Consider the following 24,483-nt stretch of genomic DNA (forward strand, 5'->3'; position numbering starts at 1 on the left):
GACCTTTTCCCATGATACATCACGATTACATCGCAAACCGCTGGCGGCGCCCTTATTGCGAATAGCGATAATTACCTAGAGACAGAAATTCAAACTTATATAAAATATGAAAGGGATGGTAAAGTAATAAAAAATGAAAATATGAGCCTTTTAAGGGATGGGGTATGAACGTTCGGACAGTATTTATTGTGGAACATTAGAGCACATCAGACATATCGAATTGCATTCTGAATACGAAGAATATCCTTCTGATATCAAATAATTTTAATTTTTTGAAGTTCGCAATGTACACATTACACATTTTAAGGCAAATGATTAAAAATTGATATTTTTGATATTTAACAGTACTCGAAGTAAACTTTATAAATCTGATCATTTATACTTAAAGTGTATGTAGGTGGGATGAAAAGCTGACGATCAATTGAAAATTTTGACCTTTCGTATTTAAGATATGGACTTTTCACCAAAACGCTAAAAAAATAGTTCTTTTTTGGGAAAAAAATCCATATCTTCAATATGAAAGGTCAACATTTTCAATTGGTCGTCGGCTTTTCCTCCCAGCTACATACACTTTAAGAATATATCATTAGCTATGAAATTATTATAATCTGATCTACTGGACTTACGTTTTTGTGAGTGACAATATTTCACATCCTATCTCGGCTGCATCATCAGGCCAACTGATGTTAAAGCGGCAAAAGTTCGTTGACCTGTGAAGAGGATGTTACGTCACAGGTCGAAGATGAGCAAAACCTCTGAGGGTTCTTCTTTATCGCTGAACAATAGGCCCCTGCCAAGTTGTGTCGTAGTCCGCCTCCCTTGTTAAGTTAAACATAAATCGCTTCCTTGACTCCTCTCTCAAACCATCTGCTTTCACGATCTAATATCTTGACGTCCTTGTTGTCAAATGAATGATTAGTGCATGATGCAGTCATGTCTACAGTAGAATTCAATTCGACCTTTGCAGGACTTAAACCCCGTTAAAAGCTATTAAACCAAGATAACACTCATTGAAAGCAGCTCAACTGATTAAATCATATCTTCTCTGGTTAAATACACACATCATATGTTTCTGCTTTTACACCTACAATGGAGCAATGGCTGGGATTATAGTTTCAGTTGGGTGAACGATTATAAAGCGAGCGCTAGAGAACAATTCTGTGTGGGCTTTTGTTTACGAAATGAGACAAAACTCTGCTTATTGTTAACCAGCGTTCTTGAAAATGAGAAACATGGTGGTTTGCAAACTTAACACGGTTTGGAAATAATTTCTTCATATTTGTTGGTGTTATCTGTCGTTTACATATCATTCCTAAAACACCAAAGTACGAATATTTCCAAACATCTAAATTAGCTAAAAATGTAGGACATGTTACAAAACTATATTGTCTAGAATTTTAGAAGAGTACTTTTAATATTGGCCGGTTATTTTTCACACAGCGACGTTAACTAGGCAATGTACTATTACCTATAACATTAACTAAAACACCAAAGTACGAATATTTCCAAACACCTAAATTAGCTAAAAATTTAGGACATGTTACAAAACTATATTTTCTAGAACTTTAGAAAAGTACTTTTAATATTGGCCGGTTATTTTTCACACAGCGACGTTAACTAGGCATATCCCCATTCTTTTAACGTAGGCTATTTGTAGAGGTTACGCGTCAATGGGAAAGAGCACTGTGTATTATGTATAGGAAAACGGACAGTAACTGCAGTATGGCTGTCTAAGTGCGTGTAAACCACAGAGTCACCGCAACCAGTGCTAGCTCTCCTATGCTGGTACATGCGCTTCGCTAGAGTCTGTTTGGTCTCCCCTATATAAAGGTCATCGCATCCATTGTCCTTGCACTGAATTGCGTACACAATGTTGCTTTGTTTGTCCTGTGGTTGTTTGTCCTTGGGATGGACCAGCGCTTGCCGCAAGGTGTTCTTTGGTTTGAACGACACTGGAATTCCTTGATCTTTGACAATTCTGCGAAGTTTCTCCGACAGTCCAGATACGTAAGGTATAGTCACGTTCCTGCCGCTTTTAGATTCACCGTCACCTTGCGTCGCATGTGCGGTGGACACATTATCAGCTGATTTGGTTTGAGAGAGAGCTTTGTGGAAAGTCCAATCGCGATATCCGCAAAGATTCAAGGCTTTCAAGGCAGGGGCCTATTGTTCAGCAATAAAGAAGATCCCTCAGAGGTTTTGCTCACCTTCGACCTGTGATGTAACATCCTCATCACAGGTCAACGAACTTTTGCCGCTTTAACATCAGTTGGCCTGATGATGCATCCGAGATAGGATGTGAAATATTGCCACTCACAAAAACAAATCATTAGATTTATAAAGTTTACTTCGAGGACTGTTATATATCAAAAATGTGAGAAATATCTCATAAAATTTGTATTATATCGTGAATTTAAAAAATAAATTAAAATTATTTGATATCAGAAAGTCATTCTTCGTATTCAGAATGCAATTCGATATGTCTGATGTGCTCTCATGTCCCACAAAAAATACTGTCGAAACGCTCAAAACGCTCATTCTAGATTCCTTAATGAGTAGGTTATTGAAAGATGATCAAAAGATGTTTAGAGGCGGTTCCAAGTTGACAGAAAATACATTGTAAATTGGTAAAAACTGAATGCAATCAATGACGTTTTGTAAAAAGAAGTTACAGCTTGTGTGACTAGCTATATCATGAGAATGGAACTAGTAAGATCAGGAGTAAATAATTAAATACAATATCTCATGTATGTCGTGGGCACTCGTGGCGAGTCGGTTTTATCATGAAAAAAGAGTTTTAGAATACACGTAGAACCGACGGATGCTTCGTAGTCCTTCCTTGATCCGATTTTCATGCACAAGACATATTGACGGATGTGTGACGGATCCTCATAGATCAATACGAGAAACCAGATTAACGTGCACGACATCGGCGCACGACATAGTGACGGATGTTAGGGAGCAACGTTTGCATGTTTTTACATACTGACGTATAACTTTGCAATCATTTTCCTCCTATAATATTTCACGTGATAGATGTTTCAAGTTACTTTAGATACTAGTTTGTCACAATACAGAAACTCTTGGGGGATTTTACTAGTTAGTGTTTTGCTATGGCTGATCACAAATCGGCATACTCTTTGATCGCGTCTAACTCAAAAAACTTTTTTCTGGCGCAGTCCAATATCCGTCACTATGTAATGCACCCGACGACGTGTCAAAAATTAAAATTCTCCAAACTGAATAAAATAGCATCACGTTTTTGCCTTTGCAAACTAATATAAAAAAATGTTTAGTTTGTTAGTTTAATCAGTTTTTGCTATGTATCGTTATGAACACGACAGAGTGCCGAATACGCAAAATTGCTGTTCTGAGTAAACGGCGTTTGAAAATCTTGGTACCATTTCATTAGTCCTTCTAAAAATTTAGAACATTCGTCAGCACTCATTTGAAATGTATATTATAGAAGTGAATGTATACAATTTATTTGCAATACACACATGGGTTTTTTTTTCCTTGATTCCTTGCCCCAATAATATACATAACTTTTGTTACCAGTGTGTTATTAGTTTTTGAGAAAAATGCCAAAATAGTCACAAATTTACCACAGAGGTGTAGTACCCCCTTAATACACATTAATGTTGTTAAACAAATATGTTTAAATTTTCACGATGACATCATCAAGTCCTTGTGGCAGAGCGGTCTAAGGCGCTGGTGATATGTCGATACTGTATAGGCTTACATGATAGCGGCGCAGTGCAGCGTGGGTTCGAGCCCCGCCGGCGCCTCTGCCGAACTAAATTTCCTTTTTTTTTTAATGTCATAAATTATGTTAAAGAAATGTGGCTGGGAGAATGTATGTATGGCGAAGAGTGGCGTGGTCAAACAGATTCAACCAAAACTCCTAATGTTGAAGGGACAATACGCTATAGAATTCGGTATAATTTTTGGCTAGGTGTTTGTCACAATCTGCAAGACGTGACTTGGAGATGTTTTGAATGTAAAAATAGACACATATAGGAGCCGACAAGTGCTTCATTTTGTAAGTTCTACGCAACTGTACATAATGTAGACGCATAAGAAATCCGACGTAGGGAGGAATGGAACTGGACTAATTATGTTTTTCTGTAAAACAGGTGCCCAATATGAATGAAAAGTTCTATTAGTCCCACTCGGGACAAAAAAGATATGTGTATTACGTAATTTGGCCGCTAAGGTGAAATGCTTATTTTGATCGTTCAAGAGAACTTGATATTAATGTCTACCAAAAACACATCACTTTGATATATGGATAGTATAATGTCTATACGGATTGATCACAAGATTCTATTGAGCAGACTATAATAGACTGATTTCTTGGTGCGGAAAACAGCACGCAGTTATGCTCCATTGCTTATAATTATTGCACTGGTACGTTCCATTTGTGTACTTTTGGGCGGAATATATCACCATGCTTCAATCAAAGCAGTTTATCACATTTATAGAAAATACATTATTTAGAACGCACACGTGAATTTTGACATGTAGTTCGCCTGTTAGCTCGTATCACGTCTAACATGTCTAATATCACAGAGATAGCGAAATTGACGTGAAACGTGATACGGGAACAGCAATCACATGCTACACTAGTCAAAAATAAGTTAATATGCCCTCTAGAGGGTGAAATCCATTGTGAATTGGTCAATCTTAGAATTATCTAAGGCGGTCACGTTGCGGTTGGTAGCAAATAATGACGTTCCAAAATAACGAAAAAAGGCATTACAAAATGCGGGAACATGTTATGTTTGTCATGTTATGAAACAAGTAAAATCCGATATGTAATAAAATACATTTTTGGGCTTACAATTTGACCTAGAGAAATTTGATATGATATTGGCAAAACTGTTGGCTTCTAGTTTGTACATACATGGCGCTGGAAATGAATACACGGATATACTTGGCGCAAGTATTTTGACAGGAAACATATAACATACACACATGAATTTGGTGTACATGCTTATCTAAATCTTCGCAAAAGTCTTTTAGTTAAAAAAGTGGGATAAGTGTGAATTTAGATTGACAAATTATCAAATGAAAATAGACCTTTCCGAGCGTGTGAAATCACGTCGAATTGTCTGTATTGCCAAGATTCATTAAGGCATAATGTTGTGCTCTGAATTTACCATAATTCTTTCTTTCGAGTTTTCAACACACAAATGTACAAATATTAGGAAATCGGCCCGCGGATACTGAAGTCGTGTCTAAAAAAGTGCATGGGCTGAAATGCAACATTACATATTCAAGCCTATACACAAGTGAACATGTTCAAATACAAAAATAGAAAGTTTGCCATTGATGTGCACCAATTTTTAACCTGTGATCAATATTGCTAGGCAAAAATTCACAGCAAACATGGCAGATTCCCCTCATTTCTAGGCAATTAAAAAATCCAGCACCCCTTAATGCAATCTTGTTATATTTTATGCAGGTGCTCTTTTGGATTTCACCTGCTTTTCAAATTTTCCACTTCTCAACCCGGAAGTCAGTAGTAATGTGTATATTGGAGGTTACAGAAGTGGTAATGATCTAGACGCAAATGTTGATTTTAGTCGAGTAATAGATCTCGGGAATGGAAACGGACTCCAATTACCAACAGGATCTACGCAGAAGGAGCACCCCAGCAATGGAGCAAGGCTACTAGAAATGCCTAAAACTGCGGGGAAAGAGAGAATTGGTGCGTTCAATTGCGAAGCAGAGAAGGGCAGCAAAATGCAGAATGTTACTATTCTTGTTCATCATATTCAAGGTAAGATATATATTATTAACAGAAATACCTATCTCATCACATAATGTCTTGCAAGAAATCACAAAATAATCTTTAATTATTATTATTATTATTATTATTATTATTATTATTATTATTATTATTATTATTATTATTATTTATTATTATAATAATAATATTATTATTATTATTATTATTATTATTATTATTATTATTATTATTGGTGGTAGTAGTAGTAGTAGTAGTAGTAGTAGTAGTAGTAGTAGTAGTAGTAGTAGTACTGGTGGTGGTGGTGTGGTGGTGGTGGTGGTGGTGGTGGTGGTGGTGGTGGTGGTGGTGGTGGTGGTGGTGATGGTGGTGGTGGTGGAGGAGGTTCCTTAAAACATCATGGAATGCTGATTAAAAAGAAAACAATTCTGCTACTTCTATTAGCGAAAGGGTATAAACACGAATTTGTCCCTGCTCAACTCAAATGCTGAGTGTATAGGGTATTTCTGTAGTTTACATTCTGCATAATAATAAATACATACAATTTGTCATAACTTTATTTATTATTAAACAAGGGGACCCCACGTCTAATCAACGAACAGTCGTAGGCAGCATTGGCGACAGTTTATCATTAGAAGTAGATGTTACTTCCAGTGGCAATTTCTATTGGAACAAAGATGGTTCTATCATTCCTGAATGGTCAAATCAGAAAACTGTAACAATAAATCAACTTGGTGTCACAGACGCTGGAATATATGATTGCTACTTGGATAATGAAAGAAATGAGGGAAAACAGGCCATAATACGAGTTATCGTCAGAGGTAAGTGCATGTCTCATCTTTATCTATGTAAAAAAATTGGTTTTGAGGAGAACATTGATTCAGTCAACTGTGACCACTCAGGCTATAGTCATATTTTTTATTAGGCCAAAAAAAATAATGGTTTGTCTCAAAGCTCACGAGTGGTTTGAACATTGATTCATTACCATGTCGGTTTCATTTGATGGAAATGCTCTTTGCCAAGGTGTCACTAGTGGTGACATCATCCACCTATATCAGTACTTACAATAACTGCTTGGCGAAAAAATGAAAATCCGTTTGAATGCAGAGACGAAAACACTAGTGTCCACAAAATGTCCAGACCCTTTAAAATGACCGCAAATGTTTTAATTGATTTCTTTAAAGTGTACTAAATTGGCATATTATTAAGAATAAATTATCTTTAAATTAAAGAAAACAACCTTCATTATTTGCTTACAATAAAAGGTTTTAAAATATCGATTAAAAGAATAATATTTAAATATTGGTCAAATATATTGTCAAGTTATTTTGGTTCCAAAAATGTTGCATTTTATTTGAAGGTAGATAGTCCGACTTACCAGGCACTGTTCATCAGGTATTGTTTCCACCATGGTTGAATGACCTCAACCCCAAATGCGAAATATTCATTTGACCAACGTTTTATTTTTACCTGTCTTAATATTTAAATGTTGCATTTTATTTAAGTCCGATTTCACAACGTTGTGTTTTCAGTATGGTTAAATGTCCTCGACCCCCTCCATTCTCAAGTTTCATGGCAATAACCCCATTCCTAAATTAGTTAAATTGGTGACACAATCTAACTTTAATTTTAAATCATTTATTTTTAACCCTACTGACACTACGAAATGTTTGTGAGGCATGACATGAAATAGTTAGGGGTTGTGCAATAATTATGAGCCCGGGGGGGTAAAATTTCTAAACGGCTCGCCAAAATAGTTCCCCCCCTCTCGGCTCGCCAAAAATCGCTTGCCCCCCCCCCTCCCTTGCACATGCCACATAAAAATCGCTTGCCCCCCCCCTCCCTTGCACATGCCACATTTTTGGGATCCCAATTTCCAAACCTTAAATGGTCTATATACATGTTTGTTGCGAGCGCAGTGAGCATGAAAATTTGCATATTTAAGCGTTTCCGTACCGTTTTATGTAAAAGGCGCCCCATGAATGTGCGCCAAAAATCGCTTGCCACACCCTCTCGGCTTGCCAAAATTACTTGCCCCCCCTTTCGGCTCGCCAAAAATGTCTTATCACCCCCACCCCCCACCCAACAACCACCCACCACCCCCCCACCCCCACCCCACCCCCCCATTTTACCCTCCTCCCAGGGCTCATAATTATTGCACAGCCCCTTATTAGTTTGATATTAAAGTGCATAATATATATGTGAGTGTAAAGTCAGGTATGACTAATAGCATCATTGGCTTTTCTAAGATATATAGAATCTAATTGGTGACCATCCTTGGATATTCCGAGATATCATATGCAGTGTCAAAGTTTACAAAGGGTTCAAAATGTAATCTAAAGTATTCCACTGGTTATAAGGATTCAGAGAATATATTATACTTTGACCCATCTAAGATCGAAGGTTGACATTTGCTGTGTTTTCCTGGTTCCAAAATGTCCTTAATAGTGCAAAACCTACCGTTTGTAAGACAATTTTCATCAAAATTGGAAGACATTTTCTGTTTTCACCCATATAGAGCCGAACCTTTTCGCAAATAATAACTGATTGATATGTCGTAGATAGGACAACCTTTGTATTCTTTAATTCTTATGACCAGAAGTATACTTTGGATTTTGCTTTAACCAAGATTTTGAATTTTGACACTGGATAAACTTAGACCTTAGAATTCCGGAATTGCTCAAGGCAGCCAATAGTTCACCTGTCAAATGTTTCATCTAGACACTTATCAGTAGAGCAGAAACATGAAAGTCATACCCAAGTTTGCGATTAGGCCGATATTATAGGCTTATCTATCAGACTACATAATTTCGCTTTTGGTTTAGAGTGTGAAGGAAGACGATGGAACCCACCAGCGTGTAACAAAGAATGTGAATTTTGTTATAATGGCGGTATATGTCATGATGGAACAGGAGAATGCATATGTGCTCCAGGATTCAGCGGTTTGACCTGCCAAACACGTACGTAAAACTGTTTAGTTTAACATGTTTAAAACAATTATACTGAAAAGCTGCATTACTGACTTCTGAACTACTCTTAACGCTCATATTATTTTATAGCTTTGTTAGTTATAACAGTACAGAAGAGTACTTATTTTCAATACAGGTTCTTCTCCGTCCTTTCCTCTTGCATTTCATTCATATTATGAAACAATATATTTTTTCTTTGTTATAAAAATGTTAAAACAGGAAAGTCAAAGGCTTAAACTTCCTTAATGGTTTATGGAATGTTCCCGGGTCCTAGTGGTCAGCTACAACCTGTAAAATATACTGAGGCTTGTGGTTCAACGTCTAGGCGTTGTGCCTATGCGTATTGCAGTATAAATCTTTGCGATTTAATTTCTTTTTTCCAATTTTTCTTAATAAATTGCACTTGAGAAAACTATTTGTGATGAATATTTTCATTGTTTTCACTGACACTGAAACTGAATATTTTCATTGATTTCTTCCTGTGTTTGCATTTGGATGTTTTAGTTCATGGCAGAAATCGTTTTGGTCGTGATGGCAACTTGTACTGTAAAGGAGGTGGAGCCGGCGAAAACGACTTAGATGGCTGCAAAGGTAATTTAATTTGCCCTCTTGATCCCTTTGGATGTTCCTGTGCTGCTGGTTTCTCCGCACGTGATTGTAATACAGGTAGGTTAATCTTACTTCTAAAATTTGATACACATAGTCAAGCAAACAAATAGTTTAGTATCAATTAATATCACCATAACAATGTCAGAAATATGCGTTAGGTATTTATTTAGGCATTACATAAACATAATACTGACATAATAGACCGTCGCCTTTTGTGTAATAATTACTATAGAGGAGTTCGAAATCTTGAACATTTTTCGTTTATACAACAGCATGCACCAAAGGATCATTTGGTGCAGATTGCAAACAAACCTGTCATTGTGCAAACGGAAATGGAGTTTGTGATACAGGCATTGGTACGTGCTCAACAGGTAGATGTTCAACTGGATGGAGTGGTCAAAATTGTCAAGGTACTTGCTTTTTATCCTATGTTAACAGACACTTCTAACGCGCTTTGCCAATACAAAGCTCAAGAGTGTAGTTAATTTAAATCATTGTGGCAGATTTCCAAGCAGCGGGTAAAATATCGCTGGGCACTGTGTTTGTCGCAACTGCAAAACCTTTAAGACTACCATGTTTTGTGCTTAATATCCAATGATACATTTGTCAGTTGTTAAGCATTTCGTTGCAATCCTGTTAAGAAGCAATATTATTTCCAATTAAATCTCATTGGGACGACATTATACTTTCAATATTTTTTTTAGTTTCGGGCTAATTAACGCAAATAGGTAATATAGAGTACGAAGACACTCAAACGAGTAGCATCCATTCAAGAACCGCTGTACAATTTTATGTTAAAATTAACGGCGTTGTTGCATCTTATATTTTCTTCTTATATTTCATATCTGCAAACCAAATACGTCCATAGAATGCGGTAAGTTAATATATGTATAATGTAAATAAAAACATAATAGAATGCCAGTACCCACGGACAATTACGGATAATTACGAAGTCATATTAACGTGAACATAAACAGTTAATTAAGATCGCTTATATGTTAAAAATTGCAATTATTTTCATATTTCTGCAGCTTCCAGCATCAATAACCTAATTATATCAGCAACGAACTCATCTGTAACGGTCGCTTGGGATTCTTATGTTGATGTTGACAGATTCACTGTAGAATATAAATTACTTAACACTGATCAATGTAGGACAGAAAGTGGTCCACGTGAGGTTGCTAATAATGGACCAGAGAAAACGGTTACAATTTCTGGGTTAACATCACATTCAACATACAAGATATTTGTCTCGTCGGTCAGTGCTTGGCCTCCATGTGCAAACAATAATGGTGAAATTGAAATCGATACTTTAGAAACTGGTGAGTTCTTCGTTCTTCGGTCAATATTTTTAAAACATCGTAGATATTTCACTCACGTTAATACATGATCAAAATGAACCTATGGCCGTCAATTCATGTTTGTCGTAAATTGGTATACTTGTCATGTACTTAAGGGTATATGATGTATTGTTGGTCGAAGCAGGGAAAAAATATAGTTCACAACATCTTGCGAATGGTAGTGAGCTTTAGCAAAACATGCATTGCTCAATTCATAGCGAGCTTCTAGAATAATTCAAACATCACACATATACTTTTGTAGGTCCTGTGATTCTTGAATTTATGTTGTAAAGAGGGCTGAAACAACAACACTTTTGTAAAACATACATAACTCATTAACAACAATAAATTAATGAATGAATTTTTGCACAACACCAAAGTGTTATTTTTCAATATTATATTGATTCAGATAATGAAAATACCTGTTTTTGGTTGTTGTTGTTGTTGTTGTTGTTGTTGGGTTTTTGGGGGGGATTCCGACATGTTTAATAATAATAATAATAATAATAATAATAATAATAATAATAATAATAATAATAATAATAATAATAATAATAATAAACAAAGATTTAATATAGCGCCCTTTGCAAGAAAGTCTCAAGGCGCTTTACAGAGAAAACATGCAAAACCTAAAACTACCAGATATAACTTAAACTTATACATGATATACAACATAATAATATGTGACCCGGCAGCACAAATGAGCCGTAAATTCCCTAAATTGTATTCTGAGTTGCGATGTAAAATGTGTACGAAGGTCGTATTCATCGGTAACTTAAGCTGGCCCGACATCCGTCTCATTTTGATAGTCAAAAACTAATCAATAATCCAATTGTTGAAGTGGATGATAAGCTTCTACCTTAGATGGCTATAGAACTTTTAATAGCTCTGGTCTTTGTTTGCTTTTGCTAAATCCTGTTCAAGTGGTGGGTTACCAGGCATTGTATTTTATACAGGTATTCATAACCAACAATTAACAATGAGAGAACTTTCTTAAACCTCGTTGACTTGGGGATGATTTGAAATGACCGCCAATTATGACTGTTTGATATTTATTGCCAGCAATGTGGAAAAAGAGACACATGTAAAAACGTAAAAAGCTATAATTTTGTTCACGGAGCAAAGTTTAACAAACCATAACCCCGCTTCTGGATATCGTTTGAAGTCAAATGATATACCATTTTAAGTTTATGATGTTTATTTTTAAACACGAAATAAAACAAAATTGACCGGGGAGGAATTTACGGCTCATTCGCCGTGGACGGTCACATATAGACAAAGTTTACTGTATAGTCAAATAGTTTGATCAAATGTGTCGCTACAGTTAGAGCAGGGGATGGACTTACGATAGCCCAAGTCATTTGAGAGATAATTTGACCCTTTTAGACGCGCAACAAAATAAACATTTTAGGGTTTGTCTTAAAAAAATAATAATAATAATAATAATAATAATAATAATAATAATAATAACAACAACAACAACAACAACAACAACAACAACAACGATGACAATTACGATGATGATCATGACGATGACGACCACCACGATGATGATGTTGAGGATGATGAATGACGTTGCTGATAATGAATGTTTTTAATCGCTTTTATAGCCCCATCAAAAGAGCCAGTCAATCTAATAATTAAAGATCATCAAAACGACGCATTGACGTTTGACTGGGATATAATTGAGTGTGGAAGTAGAGGTGGAAGTCTCGAATACTATTATGAAATCAATACGACTCCACCTAAGGACGGAATAACATCACAAACACAACAAGAAATTAGCAATCTTACACCTTGTACAAGCTATGAATTCAAAGTGGAAGCTTTTACCTCAGCTCGAAATGGACCTGAAAGTATTGCGAGGGGATCAACACTATACCAAGGTGAATATTCTGCCAAATATATTATCTTACTATTTTACTATAAGTCAGAGTTCAAATGTCAAAAAAATGTCAGCGATGGGCTGGTATAAAACTTATTAAAAACAATATTTTGCGTTTTGATTTTTAGGCATGTTTTGTTTCTTTAGGATCCCACTAGTTTATGTACAATAATTTCGAGCATCGTAATAGTTACCAGGAAAAAATAATAATTTATTTTGAAACACAATAGCTGCAGTCTATAGGATTGCATTTCCCCGTATTTATCCTTTAATAAATTCGTATTTTGATATAGATTATATCTTTCACGTCAATGATGATACTTGCCATGTTCAGTGACAGTTGAACAAAATGTGGGCATATTAAAAATTGTATTTTATTGTAGTCTAGGAAAAAACAAACAATGTTGATATAAATATTCAGTATCACTTTCGCAGTTCCAGATGTGTTAGGACTATCTGTATCCAAGGTTCCGAACGAATCAGACAAACTTGATGTCAGTTGGGTTCTAGATCCTTGTGCTGAACAGTACTACGTTTCCTACCAGCTTATCAATCGCGACCAATGTGACGACTCAGATGTACCAATGGTGCCTTTTTGGTCCGGCATGGGAACGTCGGTTACTATCGATAGTCTACTACCTTACTCTACGTATAGTGTTGCCGTACGTGCAGAGAACAGTTTGGGAAAGGATGAAGATTTGGCAATGGACACAACATATATCACAGGTACGAGGGTCATTTAAATGGTTCTGCCTCCTCCCTCATATCACAACTTCTGCAAATAAAGGGTTAAAAAATAACCCCACCCCCCCAAATACAAAACATTTCTTTGCATACATACATTTCGTTGATTTGAAAAATATAATAAAACCTGTGAATAGAAGAATATTTTTGCTTTCCTCGCAAAGTTCTGCCTTCTAAAATTATTTTTGTTGGCCAAAAATAATAATATTACATTTTCCAAAAATGTGATTATTCTTTTGCTTAGATGAATTGTGTTTTTGTTTAATTTATTTTTATGTGTCCGATAACTCAGTCACCCATGCAATCATCTTTCAGTATAAACAAAGAACAATGGATCACTTGCAAATAGTACACTGAAACAGTTGCAAAGATCTAAAACAACGATTTTCTTGAATAAATGCGTACAAAACAAAGAAGAAATGGCACGATCGCCAACAGAGATTGATTGAATTAAGAGGTTGAATGTCAGCATCCAGCTTCTTAACTGCATCCAGCCAATTTATTGCGGCCACATCATGAGTGTTACGCCTCTATCCAAGAACGCCATCAATTTAGATCAGTTATTTTGAATTTTTGAAATCAACAAAAATGTATGTCAAGTTATGCAAAGAAATGTTTTGTTATTTTAGGGGTGGGGTGGTATTTCTGTTGAACCCTGTATATGCGTAATACGCCGTAGAAGTGACGTCATAATCGGATTAACATGTTAACTATCATAGCAATAGATGAATACAATTTTTGAATAGATCGCCCTGCACTACAAGTGGATTGCACCTATCACCTCTGTGTGTCAGCAAACATAGATTGAATTAAATACCGCTCTTTTTTAAGATATTAATCTTACAGGTGCGAGTGATTAGCCTTTCTTTGACATTTATGGTTCAATGCATCGGTACCGCGTGAACGTTGTAGTGAAGGGCGTTATAGTCAAAATTGTATTCATCTATTGCTATGGTAATTAATCCGATTAACTACGTCACTTCTACGGCGAATAAGATTTACAACAATAGGATTTTCAAAACCGTTATGCAATAAAGACTTAGATTTTGTTTTACAGCTCCCACTGCATCACCTGCAAATGTACGGAACTCATCCAGGACAAATACGTCACTTTCTTTTGAGTGGGACAGGGTACCATGTGGTAAACGAGGAGGATCAAACATGTTTCTGTATGAATTAAGCGATGTCAACAGCAATCCTATTGATTCTGACTCAACTGCTGATAAGTTCGTTACATTCTGGGTCTTAAGTCCGTGTACTGAGTACCGATTTAGAGTGAAGGCTTCTAACGACGTTGGTGATGGTGCATTTTCGAATTATGTTATCTGGGAAACTGACATAGGCGGTAAATGTGTTTAATATGTAATATTTATGCCGAATATTAAGGTTTGTTAAGATATACATTGTTTTGTCAAAGCTTAATGTACAACAACAACATCATCATCATCATCATCATCATTTATTTATTATTTATTTATTATGCATTGCTTGTTGGAATGTATTATCAATATCATAACCTTTATCTTGGCAGTTCCTCATTTGCTCGCCCTATTCCTTTTTAAAGGAATTTTTATTAATTAGTCTGGCTCTTTATAGTACAAGGTTGATATGTGTGTTTGCCCTCACCTGTCTGTGGTCACTGCCTGTGTTGAAGTTGTTTTCTCACCATTTATACCCCCGCCAAGTCAATTTGGATTGTTTTTGCAAGAATGTATTCAATATTATGTGGTTTTGTTGGCTGCAAGCCTATGAGTTCACGCCCTTTCCATTGCAGTGTCCCATTATGACGATATAGATTGGTCTTGTCCTGATTAAGTAGACTGTTGATTTCATCATCTGCTCATAATAACTTGATGTTGGCATACATGTATATACTTGAATAATTCTTTGAATCTGCTGCAAATAACATTTTGTCGGTCGCAACACATAGTGGCGTACGTGAAGGACAAAATACGTTTCCGATCAAACATTTTTGAAGGATATGCTACCAGCAACGGAAACGATACTCCTCCACTGTTATCTCTCAGTGGCCCGATTCCATTTGTAATTAAAGTGTAATGTTCAAACTATTAAACTGTATCTTTAAAAGTTATATTATAAGATAATAGCTAGCTCTAAGCCTATACGCCACTATGAGAAACGGAAAATTTTGAAATCACTCTACGCCATTATGTGTTGCGACCGACGATTTTGTTTGGATAAGGTCTTTCTTTATTATGAACTGCTACAATCTTTCCTTTGTAGTGAACATATCTTCACTTTGTATATAGTTCGTATAAAGCTTCGCCTCTCCTTACTTCTTTGAACCTAAATATGTCTCAGTTGATGTTATCCAACTCAACTCAACTCAACTTTAATAATGCGAACAATATCTTATTTTTTTATTATGATAATTACCAGAGGTAAAAAAAATCTACTCAATCCTCATTGTTATTTCTATCCCAGTTCTGGGACCAGTGAAAAACATTGAGACAAGCGTGATCACATCAGATACTTGGACTTTATTGTGGGATGAACAAACTGAGAGCAAATGCGCAACAGATGAATATTCCATAAAGTATGCACTGCTTAACAAGGATCAATGCGAGCATTACACGGATCCAGTCTGGATTTCAATAGACAATGTCCCCGATACAACGGTTCAAATACCTGGACTCCTACCGCACTCTACTTACAGAATAGTTGTATATCCAGTGAACGACCTTGGAGTTGGAGAAGAAAACTCATTTGAAGACACTACAAAGGAATCAGGTAATGAATCAAAGTTTCAAACGGTCGATGCTTGTTGGTGAACCCTCGCCATACTTGGTACCCAACGGGAGCGACAGCCACATTGTGCAATTCAGGGGTTCACTATATTTCAACAAAATCTCTCACCCAATTTTGTATACCAAAAAGGTATATTTAAAATTGGAAATAAATAAGTTTTGCCGCTGAGAGCCTCGAAAAGAAAATATTCTGCCCGACGCAGACTTCCATGCTCCCTTGAAATCTAAGGATGCAATTAAACTAGGAATGCATTGCTTTTACTATTTTGCGAAACAAACTGGGTTGAAGAACTGAATAAAAATGATGCTACTGATTGTTATAATAGGTTTGTGAATGTTTTCACCAAACCATACTATGACTACATACCTATGAGAAGTGTCTTGTATTTATTTAGTTAAGACATGAATATGTACACAAATTAGCATTTTATCGCATTCAACTTTAAGGGTTCGGTCACTTACCACTTTGCACAGTATTTTTGTGGGATCACATCATGATACAAATTGTATGGCAAATTATTGAACCTTGACATTTATGAGATTTAACAGCATATGTATATCTTCAATACGAAAGGTCAAAATGTTCATACATGTACGATGCCGGCTTTTCATCCCAGTAACATACACTTTAAGTACATAATAAGTTGATCTACAGCTACATGTATAAAATTTACTGTCCAATATTAAAAATGAAAATTCTTAATAATTTGCCACAAAATTTGTATTATATCACGAATTTTAAAAAACATGTGGCAATTTTGTGTGTCTGCTGTGCGCTTAGGTCCCATAAAAAACCTTACAAAGTTGGGTGACTGAGTCCTTAAACCAAGAACTAAAATAAATTAATGTATGCAACATTAACAAACGACTACTGATCGTATCACACATTATTAATCTCATGTATGTCTTAGCTCCATCTGGACCGCCCGAAAGCTTAACTGCTGTACACATTGGAAAGGACTTCATATGGTACGAATGGGATCAACCAGAATGCGGTTCTCGAAATGGAATAATCCGCCAATACACCTATGAACTTACCCCTGGTGAACAAGGATCCACATATGACACTGCTGTAAATATTACAAACTTGACTCCGTGTCATTTATACAAATTTAATATTTGGGCTATCAACGACCAGGGCGAAGGTCCGCTAAGTGTCGTGGAAGAAACAACTAGGAGCGATGGTACGTTGACGTAGTTGTTGTTGATGTAGCTCTTGCAGTATTTTTAAATTCAATTAAAGTGAAATATGAAGTTCTCAACATAATTATGGCAGGTTATATTTGTTGTATATTCAAATTTATATACTTTTATAACGTATGACTTGTACACGTCTTCGTCGAATTACAATATAAATGCAATTCTTTTTTCTAAACCGGTGAAATGTATTTCATTTTATTGTATGCTAACACAGTTCCTTTCCAACCGACGAGTTTGACTCAAAATGGGCAAGAACTAGAACAGATGATTGTTACGTGGAATCCACCGTCTCCCGTATATTGCGATATCACTTCGTACACGGTAACATGCGACATTTATTAAAACATTATATTAAAACATTATGTTTTAACAAAATACCTATTTTCGTAATATCAACACAAAGCCTATTCTTATAAAACCGATAGTTCACTTGACCATTGACACCAACTATCGAGTTTAACTGTTGCTTTTTAATTTACTGTCTGTGTAAGGTAACTATAAGAACTGTTGGGAAACCGTACGATGACACATTTGTTCCACCTACGGAACCAGATATGGAAGAAGATGTTCCTGGAGACACGCAACAGTATACATTCTTTGATCTGCATCCGTCAACAGAATATGAGATACAAGTAGCTGCGTATACGGAAGCAGGAATGGGTGAATTTATCGAAGAGAGATTTTATACAGCACCTGCTAACAACGAACAATGTAAGAACCATGTAATCAGGTAATATAAATGATGTAATTACGAGGGACGTTCAAAACGTTAATCGCTGTTATCTTACGTGCCAGGATATTGAAATTACCCATGATTATAATGTTCGTGGCTGCAAATTAAAGTTTTTTCTTTAAAATGTGATTTTTGTTTGCATAGATGTGTTGGTTAAAGCGAATACAGATTTGGTACGTCGGTAAGGGTCTGAAAAAAGGTCAATTTTGATTTTAAAAGGTTGCCCACATTTATGTAGAAATCATTACAGACATCTGAAAATGAGCAAATTGCTTTAATTTTTTTAAATAATTTAATCAATATATAATGCTTGCATATAGTACAGTTTTACTGGGTTTTTTTACCGATCGTGTGAGCACTTGTTGGTTCAAGTCGTATTCATTGGTTCATAAGTTAAAATCAAATAAGTCTTATGCACAATATTTTTATTTTGTAAGTATATACATGGGTATTAACAAACTGTTTATCTTATTTCCACGTCAAGATGCTTCCATTGCTTAAAATAATGTAGTTTTACATTTTAAGGACATTATCCAAAGCTACAATATGATGCTTACAAAACGTTTGGCTTCAGTTTTTAACCGTTTCACTTTAACAAACAACAATTTCATAAAATAACTTTTATGATCCTCGTATTAAAGAGAATTATAGAAGAGTATTTAGAAATCATCATTATCACCACCACCATCACCACCACCACCACTATCAACAACAACTAACGGCACCACGGTGCCACAGCAACAACAATATAAGCGCCAATACCAGTATGGTCAAAATGTTACTACTGTTTTTAATTTTCTATTTCCGTTGAGTTTTTTTGATTTATTCCTCAGTTTTGGGTGTTCCTTTGGATAAGCCTGAATCTTCAGGGTATACAGGAACTACTGTAATAATAACCATTCCACAAGTTGACGAAAACAACGTTGAAATATATGTAACGTAAGTGATTTCTTGATACTCGTACCCAATATTAGGCGTATACGTAGTCATCAATGATTTAAAAAAAAAAAAACCGATAATGATGCAAGAAGAAGAAGAAGAAGAAGAAGAAGAAGAAGAAGATGAAGAAGAAGAAGAAGAAGAAGAAGAAGAAGAAGAAGAAGAAGAAGAAGAAGAAGAAGAAGAAGAAGAAGAAGAAGAAGAAGAAGAAGAAGAAGAAGAAGAAGAAGAAGAAGAAGAAGAAGAAGAAGAAGAAGAAGAAGAAGAAGAAGAAGAAGAGGAAAAAAAAAAAAGAAGAAGAAGAAGAAGACGAAGAAGAAAAAGAAGAAGAAGGAGCAGGAGGAGAGAACAGCAATTATACATAAGTACGAAACTGTACACAAGTACGAAACATGAAGAAGAAGAAGAAGAAGAAGAAGAAGAAGAAGAAGAAGAAGAGGGAGGAGCAGGAGGAGAGAACAGCAATTATACATAACTCATTGATACAATTATAGATATGAACCTCTCATACACAACCACTCACCCCGCCCTCACCGGTGCCAGTAAACACATTTGCTTATTGTAATACACGCGCAAACCAGCTCATTCAAAATAAGATCCTTAATTATCACAATCTTTCAGAGACTATCAAATCCGGGTTGAAGATCCCAAAGCTGACGTCATTAATGTGTACCTTTTCAAAACAATGCGTAAAAGTTACATAGCTGGCATAGTTGAAGTTGATAATGTGAAAGATAATCCTGTACATTACATTGTTGGTGAAGAGGGGTCTTCGAATAATCCACTCTTGCAAAACGGGAGAGACTACTTGATCTCTATTGGCACCTGCAGCTCCATTAATGACAAGGTCAGTGACAAATAGTCATAAATTTAAGATTTATATACACCAAAATGCAAGTACTGTAAACATTTGTCTTATTATCTTTAAGCGGTAGAAATGACTGGAACAGGATGCCGAAATTTTAAAATAGAATTAGGTGGCCTGATTTGGGGTAATTCAGTTTTGTGTTGACAATATCTTAATTTTCATTTTGTGGAACATATCGTTATGAACACGGCAGAGTGCCGAATACGCGAAATTGCTGTTCTGAGTAAATGACGTTTGCAAATCTTGGTACCATTCCATTGGTCCTCCTAACAAAAAAAGAACATTCGTGAGAACTCATTTGAAATGTATAATTATAGAAGTGAATGTACACGAATTATATGCAATACTTGCATATTCTGAAACAATCGATATATCCCTCAAAACGCGTTTTAAAGGTCAGGTCTATAGCAAAAACAAGTTTATCTCTATTCGAAGAGAATAATTATTACATTACAAGTTGAGACTTGTTGCAATGTTTTTGTGCGTATTTCTCCTGAAAAAGGAGAAATTGTGTTGGTAAAGTTCAGCCTCGTACGTGTTCTTTCCCCGTTTGAAGCGTATGTGTTCTCCCCCGTTTGACTGATGACGTAGGTAAATGAAGCGGACACTTTATCGTGCTCTCATCATACAATCACAATCACTTTGACAAGTTTGACATTAGCAACAATGAGTTGTACTATCACTTACCATAACAATGCTGCATAACAATATGCACGCTATTGTTCTCTTTCGGGAACAAAGCCCACACAGTAATTGTTACTATGCGTTGCTTTGTAATATTTCATCCAACTGACACTATAGGATTGCCATATACAGGGAAATCAGATGCATGAGTTTGTGGACTAACACGGTTTATATGCTAGTCTCAGATGAAATTCTAAGCTCAAATTATGTATTTATTTTGTAGGCCTAATATTTCTCATGATATTGATATACATATGAATATTGTTATATCACAATTGTCTAATATATAAAAAAGAAGCGGCTGATTTTATCCATATGTTTAAAAAACATGAAATTTGTAATACTTAATTTGGATTTTTTTCTGTGAACAGCAACAGTATACGTTCTGTCCATTGAGAGCGTTTATAGTCCCTTTTCTCACAGCGGGCACATCTCATTTCATGACGTCACCGGTTTTCTAGGCCAAATCTGTCTCGTTCGAAGGAACTCACCGCTTAAGTTGGTTTTTGAGGAATACCAATTTTAAACGTCTTATTTTCTCAAAAAAGGAGTCATTTTCATTGTCCTCATAATATTAGCTTGCCAATAATATGATGTTGTTTTTGCTATAGACCTGCCCTTTAACAGCTATTCGGCTTTATGCTGTAGCCAAAATGTCTATACCCCTGCGCAGAGAGTCTTATTCGGTGTCGATTTCGCATTAAACCACGTGTAAACCATAGCATTCTTGATTTGGGGATTTGGGGCTTTTGTGTAAAAATTACTGGTTTCCCTAAGGCTATGTAGACTTAACTGGGTATATAATGTGGGGAATGTTTGTACTTATTTTGGTATCACTGGATAGAAGATACCAACAGCTATTCATTGGCATCAAATATATCACTATAGGGCATTTAATATAGAAAATTCGGGGTTTCCAGCTATACAAACCTGATTTGTACAGCTAAGTATACAATTCGTCTCTTTGTCGAATTCATTTATCGCACTTAGGCGCCATTCGTCCAAATCAAAATTTCAATAACTACGTCGGTGAGTAAGATTTACCATTATTTTTTAGTGAAAATAAAAGACAACCTTAAACATAATCATAAGCATACAATAACTCAATTTGCTCAAAACCGAATTCATAACGAATGACATAGCTTTAGTGTACTAGACAGTAACGAGATACATTGACTTTCACCATGTGTCACTCTCGCATTTACAATGTTTAATCGAAGAACAAACATGTAGGCTAGATCAGATGGTGACTGGTAATATAAATACGGTATTAACAGAATTATTGCTTGTAAAAAATGACATGTATAAACTTAAGTCCAAATATTTAATGACATTTGGCCCATGTAACCTTTGTCTTCATTTTTGCTCTTTCATTGATCAATGTGTCCATTTGGGGACATCGAATGTTGTTCGACTCATCGCGATTAATCGGTTTTTTGCTTCCGTTCATATCAGGAATCTGGGTGTGTGTGGTCCGATGAAGTGAAAATTGGTAAGAAACGTATTTAATGTGGTACTACACCCTTTGATAAATTTGTGACTATTTTTGCATTTTTCTTAAAAACTAATAAAACACTGGTAACAAAAGTTATGTATATTATAGGGGCAAGGAATCCAGTTACAACACTGGAATGTCAGTGAATCGAGACAAGTAGTTATTTATTTAGGGATTCAACCATGTTTCACCGTTGTTCATCACCGTTTAACAACGATGCGGCCGCGTCGTCTGCGTGGTTTACTTCGCGAGGGCAGTTTTAGTTGCCCGAATGAAGTAAACCACGCAGACGCGCCGGACGCGAGTTGTTAAACGGTGATGAACAACGGTGAAACATGATTGAATCCCTTTCAACAACGAAAATAAGCTGAAGATCGTATAATTCACGATTATTTCACGAGAAAATGTCAGTTAATCATTGTCACTAAGCCTTACAAAAACTTCGATGATTTCTCTGTTAATATCAGCAATGACTACAGAATAAAACGGCAAAGTTTAGCCGCTACCTGAAAAATACTGAATTCAACTTGTAACCTTGCATACGCACAAAGGTTCCAGGCATGACGAATTTTGCGCGCTCTCGCGTAACGCGTAGTCTCGCTCGCGTTCGCGTATACGCTACAGTAAAAGTGTGGATTCATCACGAATTAACAACGGTTGGCTCCTGTACAAAGGTATAGGAGGAGTTGTTGAATTAGTGATCAAATATTGGTTTTACCTGATTATTTACTGTAACTCCACAACTGTTGTCTATGCTGAAATAAAAATTTCAGCGCAGTACTTATACTATAATCTATACCCCTATAATATACATACTTTACTTGTCACCAATGCGCTATAATTTTTTAGAAAAATGCACAGATAGGCACAAAATTGGCCAGGGGTGTAGTATCACCTTAAGTTATAAACGTAATGCATTATGTACAGCATAACAGTAAATGGATAGTTAATTTGCAAAGCATACTGCGCATAGAACTAATATATAATGTTGAAGAAAGCTACCCAAGCGATTCGCCGCAAACGGCACAAAACGGCTGGTCGATAATGTCAATAGCGAAGCAGCGCGGGGGGGGGGGTCACATCTAAATAAAAACAATTACTATACATACCCATTGTAAAATAAAGCCGTCAAACGAAACCTTAGCGTACAGTCCCTCAATACATACCGGTATATGTATTATATTTCGCCGATAACACCGGATCAAATTTAAATGAAGCAATCGGGATTTTCTTTACGTCTTTGGCCCCAAAATTTGTACTGCGCTGGCTGCGTAGCCTTCTATAATAAATCCGCTACAAAACAACTGGTTTTAAGATATCTGAGATTAGTCTGAGTATACAATTACCACGACGATATCACATGTTTCCTTTACAGGATATGATGACAACAATGCCTTATTAATCGCTCTCTCAATCACAATACCCGTTGCACTTGTAGTCCTTGTTATAGGAGTTCTACTTTGGAGGTATGTTATTTATAAACAATGGAAAATATGCAAACGCAAGAGGGGTGTAAGGTCGGATTCATCATTCGAAAATTTTGGCGATGGTAACCATAATTAAAATGCTGTTCACACAACAGAACACCCTGGTTTAGTTAAGTTGGATTTCTTAATGTTGCTAAAATGCTTGACAATCCACGGGATCTCTTAACCAGACTAAGGCTCAAAAGCCATAGATCCAGGAATTTTCTCCGGAGGGGGGGTCACACTGAAATGAAGGGGGTGTAGAGCTGACACTTTCACACTAGCAAAAGGTAAATTGGGTGAGAACATGACTTTGAGCATTAGGTGAGAGCAAAATGTAAGAAATATGGGGACATTGGGTGCGAGATGGACCATTTAGATGGGTTTTTGGGTGACAGAGGTGCTGAAACTGGGGATGGAACAGCCCTATATGCACGTCACCTCCAAAGTGGGAGTGTCCCGGGCATAATCAACTGGTCATTCCATCGATTAATGATTTGATTAAAATAAATATTTTTAGACAAAAGAACGACAGAACAGCAACCAACCAAACGACTCGATTGGTCTTAAAGCAGATTCAACTAAATCCGATGGTAAGTTGAAAAAACAATTACCTCGTATATCCTCGTCTTTTTTCACGTTCGTCATCTCGCTGTAGTACCCTGTTCTTTAGACTAAACACAAATTTGTTTCCTAAAAAACCCATTTGTTTAATTTCAAGGTGTATGGTAACGTATGTATTAATTTCTTTATTATAAAATAAGTGAGTATGTTACGTATGATTTTCTGTGTAATGAATATTATACGAGGGTCATTCAAAAAGTTCTACCCGTATGGTCATAACTTTTGTTTTGTTAAAGGTAGCTATTTGAAAATTTGCATACAAATAGTTCGTAATGTTAGCTACAGGTGGTGAAAATATCATGTCAACTTTTTTGGTGAAATAAATAAGTTTATTTGTCAAGAACGCATTATTTTCTTATAATTTTGATTGTTTGTTTGTTTGTTGAGATGTGTTGTATAATATTGTA

At 35.9% G+C, this 24,483-nt stretch overlaps 1 protein-coding gene across 1 annotated transcript in view; it reads left to right on the forward strand.

The window, feature by feature from the left end:
- The window catches only part of LOC140168925 (receptor-type tyrosine-protein phosphatase S-like), a 49,588-nt gene that overhangs the window by 13,392 nt on the left and 11,713 nt on the right, over positions 1–24,483 (forward strand). The window contains exons 4-18 of the mRNA XM_072192242.1: positions 5,468–5,785; positions 6,328–6,573; positions 8,578–8,712; positions 9,226–9,387; positions 9,603–9,686; positions 10,362–10,652; positions 12,281–12,526; positions 12,991–13,281; positions 14,357–14,644; positions 15,745–16,050; positions 16,979–17,139; positions 17,759–17,978; positions 18,834–18,939; positions 19,561–19,786; positions 23,973–24,045. Of these exons, the coding sequence (XP_072048343.1) occupies positions 5,468–5,785; positions 6,328–6,573; positions 8,578–8,712; positions 9,226–9,387; positions 9,603–9,686; positions 10,362–10,652; positions 12,281–12,526; positions 12,991–13,281; positions 14,357–14,644; positions 15,745–16,050; positions 16,979–17,139; positions 17,759–17,978; positions 18,834–18,939; positions 19,561–19,786; positions 23,973–24,045 (3,153 nt within the window). The remainder of the gene's footprint in view (positions 1–5,467; positions 5,786–6,327; positions 6,574–8,577; positions 8,713–9,225; positions 9,388–9,602; positions 9,687–10,361; positions 10,653–12,280; positions 12,527–12,990; positions 13,282–14,356; positions 14,645–15,744; positions 16,051–16,978; positions 17,140–17,758; positions 17,979–18,833; positions 18,940–19,560; positions 19,787–23,972; positions 24,046–24,483) is intronic.

This window comes from Amphiura filiformis, chromosome 1 (assembly GCF_039555335.1).
Source record: "Amphiura filiformis chromosome 1, Afil_fr2py, whole genome shotgun sequence".
In the NCBI taxonomy this organism is placed as follows: domain Eukaryota; kingdom Metazoa; phylum Echinodermata; class Ophiuroidea; order Amphilepidida; family Amphiuridae; genus Amphiura; species Amphiura filiformis.